This window comes from Miniopterus schreibersii (assembly GCF_964146895.1).
Source record: "Miniopterus schreibersii genome assembly, chromosome: X".
Classification (NCBI taxonomy): Eukaryota; Metazoa; Chordata; class Mammalia; order Chiroptera; family Miniopteridae; genus Miniopterus; species Miniopterus schreibersii.
This window is the reverse complement of record NC_138104.1, coordinates 4480530-4493375: the sequence shown is the minus strand read 5'-3', so window position 1 is coordinate 4493375 and position 12846 is coordinate 4480530. Positions and strand designations below refer to the sequence as shown.

Here is a 12846-nt window from a genome sequence, read left to right as displayed (position 1 = left end):
ACCAACATACTGTACATTTTATTGTTTAATTATGTCTTCCCCTGACACATGACTGTATATTCTATGAGGTCAGATATTTATTCTTGTCTTCACTAGGATCTGAAACAGTACCTTGTACATAGTGAGTACTCAGTAAATCTTTTATGTGTGTGTGTGTGTGTGTGTGTGTGTGTGTGTGTATTTACAACTGGCTACATGTTGGCTTCATAATTAGGCATCACCAGGAGTAGTTAGCATAGTTTGTCATGTAACATTGGAAGCAAGTTTTGTTTCAAGATCAAAGGCATTTCATCTTCACATTGTTTGTGTCAATGTGTGTGGCTTCCAGACTCCCAGGCCTGCCTCTTACGTGCAGGGGTATAGTCGTTGAGATAGCCATTGGTCTGCCGCTTGGACAGCCCTCCATTCAGGATGTGCTGGATGTGCTGCATGATGAGGTTGATGGCCACTAGATTGTGTACACATCTAGGGATTAACACATCTGCATATTTCTTTGTTGGCAAGCAGAATTCCTCCAACGCAGGTTTGACAAAAGTAATGTACTGGGATAAAATCTGCACCAGGTCCCTCCCCCTTTCGCTGATGTCTCTTAACACTCTGCAGGAGAGCCTGGTGTCAACATCCATGTCCACGAAGATCTTTATCTGGAACAGGTCTCACACCTCTTTGGAGTAGAAGGCCAAAATGCCTTCGAAGAGGACTACATCTGGAGAGTAGAGGGTGACTGTCTCCTCTTTCCAGGAATGGGAGACAAAGTCATACATGGGAACCTGCACTATTTTCCCTTTGGTGATTTCTTTGAGAGTTTTGAGGATGAGTTCATTGTCAAAGGCATCTGGGTGATTAAAATTGAATTGGCCTTTCAAGGCTTTGGCCTTCTGCTCTAATGTGAGGATGCAGTAGAAGCTGTCCTGGCTCAAAATGACCACCTGCTTCTGGTGGTAGTCTACCTTGTTCTGCCCCAGGAACTGCACAATCTTCCCACAAATGAAGGACCTGGCGCTGGCTGTACCTTGGCTGATGCCGATCAGGAAGGGCTCAAAGCTGTTGGACTGCTGGTAGTTCAGCAGGGTCTGCTCCCTGTCTGCCGCCATGGTTCACGCTGCCCCTCCTCCACGCCTGTTCATGCGGATGTACATGCTCTGGGATGTCCATGCCCTCAGATGCACATGCTCTCAGACGCATGAGCCCTCAACTAAATATTCTTTGAATAAATTAAAATTTCAAGGCAAATAAGGTAAATATATTAAAGTAGCTAGACATCATTGAATAAAATGTTCACTCCAGTCAATTGTTTGTGTAATATATATGTGTGTGTGTGTATGCATGTATGTGTGTGTGTATATATATATATATATATATATATATAGAGAGAGAGAGAGAGAAAGAGAGAGAGAGAGAGAGAGAGAGAGAGAGAGAGAGAGAGAGAGAGAGAGAGAGAAAACAGAGACAGAGAGAAAGACATAGAACCTACATCAGTTAGCAATGAAACAATAGAGACAGAAATGGGGCAGGGGTAGTTAAGCAGAGATGCTCCCAGCCTCTGGGGCCCCACCAAAGCCAAGGCCAATTTTATAGGTCTAATGCTTTATAAAAATAACTTGCAAAGTTATGATGAAGTATTATTGAGAATTCAATAACCCATACAAAAAAGGAAGATTCATCTAACCCCAGGCTAAATTTTTTTTTTTCATTTTGCTACATAAAATGGCAATAATCAGTTATAGCTATAAACAGAATTACCAAGTCTGATTATTTTTTATCTGATAGTTCATCATCAATAGAAAAACATACTAGACTCAATAGAAGGAAAATGATAGATGCTACAGGAAGAAAATGTGGTCTACTAACAGATTTATAATCATGTTTGCCCTTTCTCTTATAAAGCCTTGCCACTCATTTATGATTTATGTCATTTGAGTAGGAAAGCTATCTTTGCAAGAATTTTTTTTTAAATTCAGACACTTCACCTTAACTGGATTTTTTTTTTTCCCCTGTTTGGTATTTTTCTTCCCAGGCATATTTTACTGTGACAAGATTTCTTAGATGAAAGCAGAGTTCAAGGTAGGTTACTATACATAAGTCTAATTAAATATTTGAGAAAATAGGTCTTTTGACCCAGCAAGGATTCAAAAATTTATTTATTCATTTTTTTGTCTAGTAAAAATGAAATGTGATGGTGTAAGATGGCTGAACAAAGAATAACTAAGCTGGTCTGAACATAAACTCAGCTTCTGATATAGCTAAATGAGATAAAGACAAGCATACTGGCCAGGACTTAAGAGTCTTAGTTTTCATACCTGTAAGACAATTGTTTTTCCTGCCTATCTCAAAGGGTTGCTGTGAGACCCAAATATGAAAATGAAGGGGTGTGGGCTCTGTCCATTTTAAAATGCTGTGCACATATAAGCCAAAGTACTGGGAGAACTAGAAGGATCTTGCTTCTACTTGATGGGAGGGCAAATGGAATTGTTAAAATATAGAAACTTTTGACTCCCAAAGAAAATGAAATGCTTTAAAAAGCAAAAGAACATTGTTGTGTTGAATCACTCAAAAATTTCTTTTATGTTTCATCTGCTATGATGTATTATCTTTGGAGGCAATATGATGCTTCTGTTCTAAAAATGTCACAGTTTTGAGGATAATAATTTAAGAATTTCAGACAATCCAATGAATTTCTCTTAGAACATTCTTTTTGAAAAATGACCAAGTATAAATCCTTTACCAACAATCTGTGTCATAACAATCAATAACCAGAGTGGCTGGCTGACTTATAATTGTCTACATCCTACCAATATGGCTCTTGATTCTAGAATGCAGGTGTGCAGCAACTACTTTTACAAGAATCAAAGATGCATATTGAAAGCCAGATACTTATATAGCACTATTTCCTTATATGTCAAAAACCTTATTACCTAACTTGGGTAGAATGGTGCCCTCTCTGCTTCCTTTTATCCATGTAGTCACATTATGCTGTACAATTGTACTTTATTTTCCCTGGACTCCTTTCCTCATTTGCTGATTCTTACACAGAAAGGACGCCAAGTGATTATCCTGGTGCCCTCCAGTTTGAATTCATAAAGAGATTAAATATAACTTAACATGTTTCTGCAGCTGAAATATCAGAGTGTTTACTTCGCAAATCATCCACTGGTGAAACCTAAATCTCAAAACCATAAAATGAAAAAAGTTGAATCCTCACGCTGTCAGTTATAAGTCTGAGCTCCGGTAAACCTGTATAAGTAGGTTAGTCAGTAGTACCTCAACATTCCAGCTCTGTAGCCTCCCCGATGCTTTCTCTTGCTCCCTTTATTCAAAGGCAGGCAAAATGACTGGTAATAGGTGTGAATTTTAACGTGCAACCTACTCTGATGTACAGTTGACAGGGATCAAACAGGAAAGGAAAGTACCATTTATTCTTATGATGTGACCAGTAATTTATAGACATTATCTCACTTAATCATTCATTCATTAATTTATTCACAAATGACCTATAAATGTCAGACAACCTAAAATAAGCACAGCAGATAACATTCTTACCTTCATGTAGATTACAATCAACTTAAGACAAACACATTTAAAAATAATCACACACCTTCTGCTGCCAGGTAGAACATAATACTTCACAACAAATAAATAATCCTGCTCTGATAACTAATTAAATATGGATGCATCACAAAAATCATATTTTAAATTGCTGAGAGAGCTTCAATAACAATTAGGACTAGATGAACTACAATTTCAGAGAGTATACAACCATTCCAAGCCCCGTGCTGCAACAAAGAAATAAGGGAGTCTTTCAGCATGGATGGACTGGAAATTATTATGCTAAGAGAAATAAACCAGTCAGAGAAAGATGAATACCATATGATCTCACTAATACGTGCAATCTAATGAACAAAATAAACTGAGGAACAAAATAGAAACAGATGCATGGATACATGGAACAGACTGAGCTGTCAGAGGAGAGGGAGGAGGGGCGACTGGATAAAAGAAGGTGAAAAGATTAGCCAGTCAACATATCTGCATAACTCATGGACACAGATAACAGTGTAGTGATAGCTAGAGGGAAAGTGGGTGGGGGCAGGTGGAGGTGGCCAAAAAGGGGATAAATAGGGACTGAAAGAGACTATGCTTTGGGCAATGGGTACAGGTGATGTTTGGTTGTACACTTGAAACCTGTATGGTTTTGTGAAACAATGTCACCCCAATAAATTCAATTTAAAAAGAAATAAAGAAGGGAGTCCTTGAGACAGAAGAAAAGGATCCCAGATAGAAACGTGGAAATGCAGGAAGGAAAGAAAAACATGAGAATGAACTTATATGTGGGTAAATATAAATAAATATTGACTTCACAAAGTAATAATACTGCCTTCTAGAATTTACATTAAGTGACAATAATAACAATGACAAAATGAAAGCAATATAAAACCAAAGCAAGCAGAAGGAAGGAAATTGAAAATATCAGAGCAGAAACCAATGAAATTAATAACAAACAATAGAGAAAATTAATGAAATAAAACGCTGGTTCTTTGGAAAAATCAATAAAATTGATAAACCTCTAGCAATACTGAGAGAAAAAAAGAAAAGAAACAAATTGCCAATATTGGGAATGAAGTAGAGGCTATTACTACAGATCCTGCAACATCAAATATAATAAGGAAATACTATAAAAAACTTTATGCTCCTAAATTCAACAACTTGGAAGAAACAAATTCCTTGAAAACAACAAACCAGCAAAACTCAAATAAGATAAAGTAAATAATCTAAGTAGCCCTACAACTATGAAAGAAATTGAATCCATAATTAATAAGTTCCTAAAAAGAAATCTCTACACCCACTTTGTTTCACTGGAGAATCCTACCAAACATTATCAAAAAAAAAAAAAAAAAAAGTACAAAAATCAATTGCATTCCTATTTACTAATAATGAATATGCAAAAACAGAAATTAAAAATATAATAGTATTTCCAATTACTCCAAAGAAAATAAAATAGTTAGATATACACATACCATAATATGTATAAGATCTGTAGCTGAAAATTACAAAATGCTGATAAAAGAAATCAAAAACCTTAATAAATGGAGAAACAAACATGTCCATACCATGGCAATGGATTTGAAAACTCAACATAGTGAAGATGTCAATTCCTCCAATTTACATACAGGTTTAACACAATCCCTATCAAAACCAAGATTTATTTGTAGCTACAGATAAAATTATTTTAAAATTTATATGGAAACTTGTGGGCCCTGGAATATTTAAAGCAATCTTGCCACAGAATATTAAAGTGGGGGGAATAACTCTAACTGATAAAAATCCTTATTATGTAGCTATAATAATCAAGACAGTATGGTATTGACAAAGGGATAAACACATACAGCAATGAAACAGAATAAAGAACCTAGAAATATACCCAAACCAATATAGTCAACTGATTTGTGAAGAAATTTCAGAAGCAATTCAACAAAGGAAGGACAGTCTTTTTTAAAAATTGTGCTGGAGGAATCAGACATCCATAGGTAACAAAAATGAAGTTCAACCTAAACCTCATACTTTATACCAAAATTAACTCAATATGGAGCACAGGTATAAATCTAAAACTATAAAATATTTTAATGGGGTAAAACCTTCAGGATTAATGTTAGTGGAAGACTTCTAAATGTGACACTAAAAGTGTGATCCAATTTTAAAAATGATAAATTATACTGCATGAAAATTCAAAAATTTGCCTCTGTGAAAAACCCAGTTAAGAAGATGAAAAGACAAACTGCAGTCTTGGAGACAATATTTGCAAACCATGTATCTGACAAAGGACTCACATTTGCAATATATAAAGAACTCTAAAAATCCAACAATAAAAAAATCAAACATTCTAATTGGAAAATAGCTAAAAACCATGAACAGACATTTCACTGAATAGGATATAAGCTGTTTAATAAATTATAAGGTGTTCAGTTTCATTAGCCATTAGGAAGTTACAAATTAAAACACAATGAATTATTGCTACGCGCCTATCAGAATGTGTAAAATAAAAAATAGTGACAACACAAAATGCTTTTAATGAATGAGAAACTGGATCCTTCATCCACTGCTGGTGGAAATGTAAAGTGGCACAGCCACTTCAGAAAACAGTTTGGCAATTTATTTAAAAACTAAACATTCAACTACCATATGACCCAGAAATTACATTCCTAAGCATTTATCCCAGAGAAATTGAAAAGTTACATATATATAGAAACCTATATATGAATGTTCATAGCACATTACTGTTAGGTTTGGACAAAAGCTTAATGTTCCTGAGGGCTCCCCCATGCCCCACTGCACGAGAATGTAAACTTTAGGTAAACTCATTTCGCTAGCCACGTTCTACTTGGCAACTTTCACTCCCTGCATGAGAAAATATCTTAAGCAACAACCTGTTCCTTACATTCAACATCTTTCTACTCCCGGTCAGAAAAACCACGTGCATGCCAAAAAGTTCCCCCTCTACACCCTATAAAGAGACTTCTCCCCAATCACGGGATGCTGACTCCACTTGGAGCTCAGCCCATCTGTATTCAGATGCTTTAACCATCTGTATCCAGATGCCCTAATAAGATTGCCTTTACCTTCTCATCTGGCCTCGTGTGTTCCTCCTCAGCAAGGCTAACAATTGCTGCAATAGAAAAAACTGGAAATGATCAAAATGTACCTTAGTAGGTGACTAGTTAAACAGTCATCATGGAATACTACTCAGCAATAAAAAGGAATTAACTATTGAAACAACTAGCAATTTAGATGGATCTCAAAGGCATTGCTCTGAATGAAAAAAGCCAATCTCAAAAGGCCACATACTCTATGATTCCATATTTACAACATTCTCATTATAGAAACTGAAAACTGATTAGCAGTGCCAGGGGTAAGGAATAATTAGAAGGTAGAAGTGGGGTGTGATTATAAAATAGTAGGACAAGGAAAATCTTTGTGGTGAAAAAATTGTTCTGTATATTGATTTTAATGGTGGTTACATAAATCTATACATGATAAAATCACTTCGCATTATACATATACATTATACCAATGCCCATTACCTCGTTTTGATATTATACTATATTAATAGAAGATGTAAACATTGGAAATAACTGGTAGAAAGGTATATGGGTTTTCTGTGCACTATTTTTACAATTTCCTAACACTCTATAATTATTTCAAAACAAATTTTTGAAAGATAAGTTCCCAATATTTTTCTAATTTTAATAAAAATATCAAACCACAGATTCAAGAATCTCAAAGAACCCCAAGAATATCTTGGCTCATTATATTGAAATTGCTAAAAATTGATGGGTTGTTTTTTTTAAAAATATATCTTTATTGATTTCAGAGAGGAAAGGAGAGGGAGAGAGAGAGAGAGAGAGAGAGAGAGAAACGTCAATAATGAGAGAGTCATTGATTGGCTGCCTCCTGCAGGCCCCTGAATGGGGATCGAGCCCGCAACCCGGGCATGTGCCCCGACAGGGAATCGAAGACCGATTGCCTGGATCCCAGGCTGATACTCAACCGCTGAGCCATGCCCAGCCAGGCACTAAAAATTAATGTTAAGAAAACTTACTGCCTTCTCATCACAATGCATGCCAAAAGGCAATAGGATGTCATCTTTAATGTGCTGAAAGAAAAAAAATCAACCTGTATACATAGCCAAATAACTTTTTAAAAATAATGGTAAAATGGAGACATTTTCAAATAAACGAAAGCTGGGAAATTTCATAAGAAGACCTAGACTATCAAAATTATTAAAGAAAATTCTTCAGAGTGATGAAAAATTATAACAGACTGAACTTGGATCTACACAAAGAAATGAAGAATATCATAACAGCAAATATGTGGCTAAATATAAAATATTTTTTCTCATTTTTAAATTTCTTTGTAAAATTACAGATTACTTAAATCAGAAGAAATAATAATGTTAAATAGGAATAAAACATGTATAAATAAAATGTATCACAACAACAGCACAAAGAACAGTAGGTAAATGTTGGTATAATGTTATGGGTCTTTTATATTATATGTGAAGTGGCATAATATATTAACCACTATACAATATTCATTTATTTTACATATATAAGTATGTTTGCATACACATACATTCACATACATACATGTGTTCTGAGACAGGGTCCACATGATTCACTATATGGGTACACGGCACAACAAAGTTTATAAACTCCTCATTGTGAGAAGGAACATAACAGATCCACCAGGTGACACAAGGTATGTAAGCATTAGGGGTGTTTTAAGGAGGGTGACCAAATGCCTTTGTACTGATGAATTTTGCTGCACAGCAACTGTAGCCATTATACCTCCCCTTATTTTAATGATGTGTCACTTCCTGCTTCAGCCTCAAATCAGGCACAGGGGCAAAAGTCCATGGGATGAGAGGTGAAATTTAACGGTGGCTCCTGCCTATTCTCTTCACTTAACCCAAGAAGCCATTGCAAATAGCCCAAAGATGCACTAAGGGAAATGGACATTGTTTCCCAGAAGTAAATACAGTTCAGCTTGTACTTTGGAACAATTGGTCAACCTTGCTACTTGCACAATCTACTAGCAAAGGTTATGCAGTGCCTGAACATGATCATGGCAGAATCACCAGGCCTCCTCACCATCTGTCTTTTAGGATATCTACTCAGTGCTGAATGTGCAGGTTTGTTTCCTTTTAAAAGATATATTGAGTATGCTTGTCTTTTGGATATAGAAATGTCTGGTGCTGTCTTCTTCACTAAATAATGAATACAGGATTTGACAGCAATGTTTAAGATTCTAGTAGTCAGCATGTGTGTCGGCAAGTACTGCTTCTCTGGTATCTGCGTCTCCTTAATTTTTAAAACTAGATTTACAATTCTTATGGTACATTTTTTTTGTTTGGTTGGTTGGGGTTTTTTTATTTTTATTTTTTATTTTGTTTTCTTAAATTTTATTCTATTTTTTAAATTTTTATTCAAAATACTACAGATGTCCCTTTTTCTCCCCATTATGGTACATTTTTTAATGGACACTGTTGGATTTATGCTTTGACAATGCAATTTCTCTTAGAAAATAGTCATCTTCTTGGTTAAAAAATTAAAAGGGGGAAAATGCTTTAACAAGAAAATAGCAAATTATGGAGAAAAAATTAACTGTCATTTGGTTACTTTTACTAACCACTTTGAAATCAAAATGGGAATCATTAAAGCTAAAAACAATGGTTTTATCTGCATAAAAAGTTTGATTTTAAGATATATGATGTATTTGGCCCTGGATGGTGTGCCCAGTGGTTAGAGCATCAGCCAGTGCACAGAAGGGTCATGGGTTCAATTCCCAATCAAGAGCATGTGCCTGGGTTTCAGGTTTGATCCCCTGCCCCAGTCAGTCTCTCTCTCTCTCTCTCTCTCTCCTCCTCCCTCCCTCCCTTCCACACTCTCTAAAAATCACTGAAAAAAATATCCTCAGGTGAAGATTAACAAAACAAAACAATGATATATGATGTATTTTAAAAATTTATAACTATAATGCCTTTAATTAAAAAAAAAGAAATTATATACCTTCAATTTTAAGCTTTAGTTGAAACAGACAAACTTTTTATTTGTAAGTTGTTACTTATCACTAACATTTTTCATGGATCAGGAAGAAATTATTTTATCTCTGATTTTAAACATCTCAGAGTTAATACATGGGGAAACTCAATACTCAAGCTCTTAAGAGAGGAAAGCGAGTCTAAGAACTGACATAAAGAGTAGAAATTGGTTAATGCTATGTGGGTCACTTGGTTTTTTCACAGCCTTAGTGACTTTATGCACTGTCCCCAAAGGAAAGCACACAGGAAAGAAATTACCTCATTTAGACAAATAGCATGTTCTCACAGGAAGCATTAATCACACTTACTTGTCAACCTACTATAATCAAATCTAGTAGCTGACAGTGCCAGGATCAGGGGTGCCAACCCTAAGCATCCCCAGAAAGCAGACTGGCCCCATGGTTCCCACTCCAGACATGATGTCAGACTGAAATGCAGAAATGATGATTCAAGAATGCAAAGGTTAAATCAAACTAGCAAAGTGGGTAGAGTCCAGGAATAAAGACATTTAGCTGGAAAACTCATAAAGCAGGACATAAAACTAAGTCTTTACAAATATCTCCTCAGTGTGAGATCAGCAGGACAAAGGATCCAAGCCCTTCCTTCAGGATAAGTGGTGAGATGATGGAGGTTCTAAGAGGGCTGCTGACCGCTTGAAGACCTCAGATGTTGGAAAAAAGGACAGCTATGAAGAAAAAAGAGGAATTGACATTTCAGAGCTTGAGAAATAATGTCTAAAAGAGATAAACCCGAAAAAAAGGTTAGATATATGATCCTCAAACAATACTGAGGAGAAAGGCAGTGTGATTCTGGAGTCATTGGAGTCAAAGATAATAGGCCCTTGACGAGAGAGCCAGGGGAATTTTCCTAAGGTGGACAGTATTGATGCAGCACTCTGCTGCTGTTAAATTGTCATTGGCTTCTAAAAGCAGTTTCGATGAATGATTTACTGAGCTGTTGCAATTTCATGGCTGCTGCCCTTAGATTTTATTGCACCAATTTGGATGTTGAAATCAAAACTGTTCTGTGAAACTAATTCAGTTTTGTAAAGTGCATGGACCAAAACTGTCTTTCATTCAGAATGAGTGAATGAAATGAATGAATGAAATGCAACTTCAATTCATATACTTACAAAACTGAATGACTATAATGGTGCCAGGTGATGGCAAGGTACTAGGGATGTGGGGATAAACCAGACTTGCCTCTTTGGCCTAAAGCACCATGAGGTCAAGAGAGAGATTTCAATATAATGTGCTAAAATGTATACCAGGTGCTAAGGGAGCATGGAAATACATTAACTAGTGAAATACCTGACAGAGAGACAATAAAAATGATCTGGGTCTTTAAACATGAGTAGATTAACTCTTCTTAAATGTCTGATCTAGGGCATTCTATGCAGAGAGGATCACTCATGTGCAAAGATCGAGGTCCACAAAGAATGTGAGGACTTTCAATAACTCAGTTTGTTTTGAATGTTGAATATGACAATACTCAGGATAGTTAGTCAGGGCCAGGTCATCAGATAATGAAAGACCTAAATTAAGAAGTTTGGACAATAGAAACCAATGTGGAGTCACTGGAAGTACAAATACCACTGATGGCTGATTTTGGATGCTCAGGCTGGCAATATTCTAATCAACTGTATGAGGAAGGGGAAGCAAGACTAGGAGAGACCAGTCTTGAGGCTACTGCAATCATCCAGGGAAGCTAGGAAAGCCTGAACCTAGACATTAGCAGTATAGACAGAGGAGGGATAGGAATTCAAGTAACATTAAGGAAGTAGAAATGATATGGCGTAACTATCTGGGTATAGGAAAACAGGTTTAGAGAAAGTGTACAGAGTATGTCTTGAGCATTTTATGTGATTACTAGACACAGTCTAGTGCCTAAGAGCATGGACTGTGCATGTGACTGCCAAAGTCGAAATCTTGGCTCTGAACTTTGGTGTGTTGCTTGGGGCAAATTAGTTAACCTCTGTGAACCTGTTTTTCTCCATCATGAAAATGAGATGACAGTAACTCTCTCTTGGGACTGCTGTGAAGATGAAATGAAATAATGGATGCAAAGCACTGAGCACAGTGCCCAGCACATCAGAAGCATTAAATAAACATCAGCTCTCTTTCGTTGCATTGCAATGTACAGTTAGGGAGCTGGAAAGATGATCTGGAATTCAGAAGATGTATATGACTAGGGATGAATATCTGGAACACACTGTCAAATAATAGTAGCTACAGCCATGCTTATGAGGATTCAAGGAGTGAGCATGGATATTGTGGCACCTAGTATAGTGCCTGGCAGTAGTGACTGTTCAGCAAATTGTGTTGAAGAGTCAGGGCTGGATTAGGCTGAGGAAAGCAAGGCAAGTTGGGCATGAGTGTACTTGCACACACTGAAAGACAGTGCCTCCTTCAATTTTGTGCACTAAATGCCTTGTTTACCTCACCCCAGTCCTGGCCTTGACAAGGATGGATGGAGGGAAGAGGGAAAAGGCTTAAGCTGGAGCCTGGTAGAACTCTGAAGATTTAAGGGGCAGGCAGAAGAAGGGGAATTAACTGATTCAAGTGGTGGATGAATAACAAGAGTTAGAGCAAAGAGGAGAACCAGAATAGAGTGATTTCATGGAAAGAGTGTCCTGAAAAAGGAGAGATCAACAACTAGAAATGTTTCAGAGAAGTCAGGAAATACATAAACTCAAAATTATCCTTTAGGAGGTCAGGGATGATCCTGACAAGTTATTTCATTATATGGATGACAGTAAAGAAGGGAAAGGGCTACAGAAAAGAGTATTAAAGAGCCAAAGGGAGCTAAGGAAATTTTGAGACTGTAAGTTTCACAGGTTGATTTATTTAAGATCATCTGCATGAGCAGAAATGAACCTGAACAGCCAGCTCACTGAGTGCCATCAATTTGAGATCCAGTTCTATTTTTCCAGGAAGGAAGGGAGTAAGTGAGGTAATAGGGGAGAAGAGAAATAATTGACATATACCAGCCTACACATATTATCTCACTGATCCTGTCAACAACACCGTGAGGCACATATTCTTATTATACTACTGGTATACCCATTTTACATTGAACCAAGTTAAGCTTCAAAGATTATGTGACTTGCCTAAAATCCCACAGCCAGCAGGTTATAGATTCAAATCCAGCTGTGTCTGGTCTGACTTCAAAACTCTGTTTTCCACTATATCGTGCTGTAAATGGATGCAGACATAGATGCTATTGTAGATGTGCCCAGAATCAAGCAAATGAAT

The 12846-nt window shown here is 36.6% G+C and overlaps 1 protein-coding gene and 1 pseudogene across 2 annotated transcripts in view; one reads left to right on the top strand and one right to left on the bottom strand.

Moving 5' to 3' along the window:
* Positions 1–308: 308 nt before the first annotated feature.
* On the bottom strand, positions 309–1094 carry LOC308550905 (uridine-cytidine kinase 2 pseudogene; annotated as a pseudogene). The gene has a single exon. The product of its transcript is annotated as a uridine-cytidine kinase 2 pseudogene (transcript).
* Positions 1095–8457: 7363 nt separating this feature from the next.
* The window catches only part of F9 (coagulation factor IX), a 33954-nt gene continuing 29565 nt past the window's right edge, over positions 8458–12846 (top strand). The window contains exon 1 of the mRNA XM_081125282.1: positions 8458–8683. Coding sequence (XP_080981408.1) covers positions 8596–8683 — 88 coding nt within the window. The 5' untranslated portion in view covers positions 8458–8595. The remainder of the gene's footprint in view (positions 8684–12846) is intronic.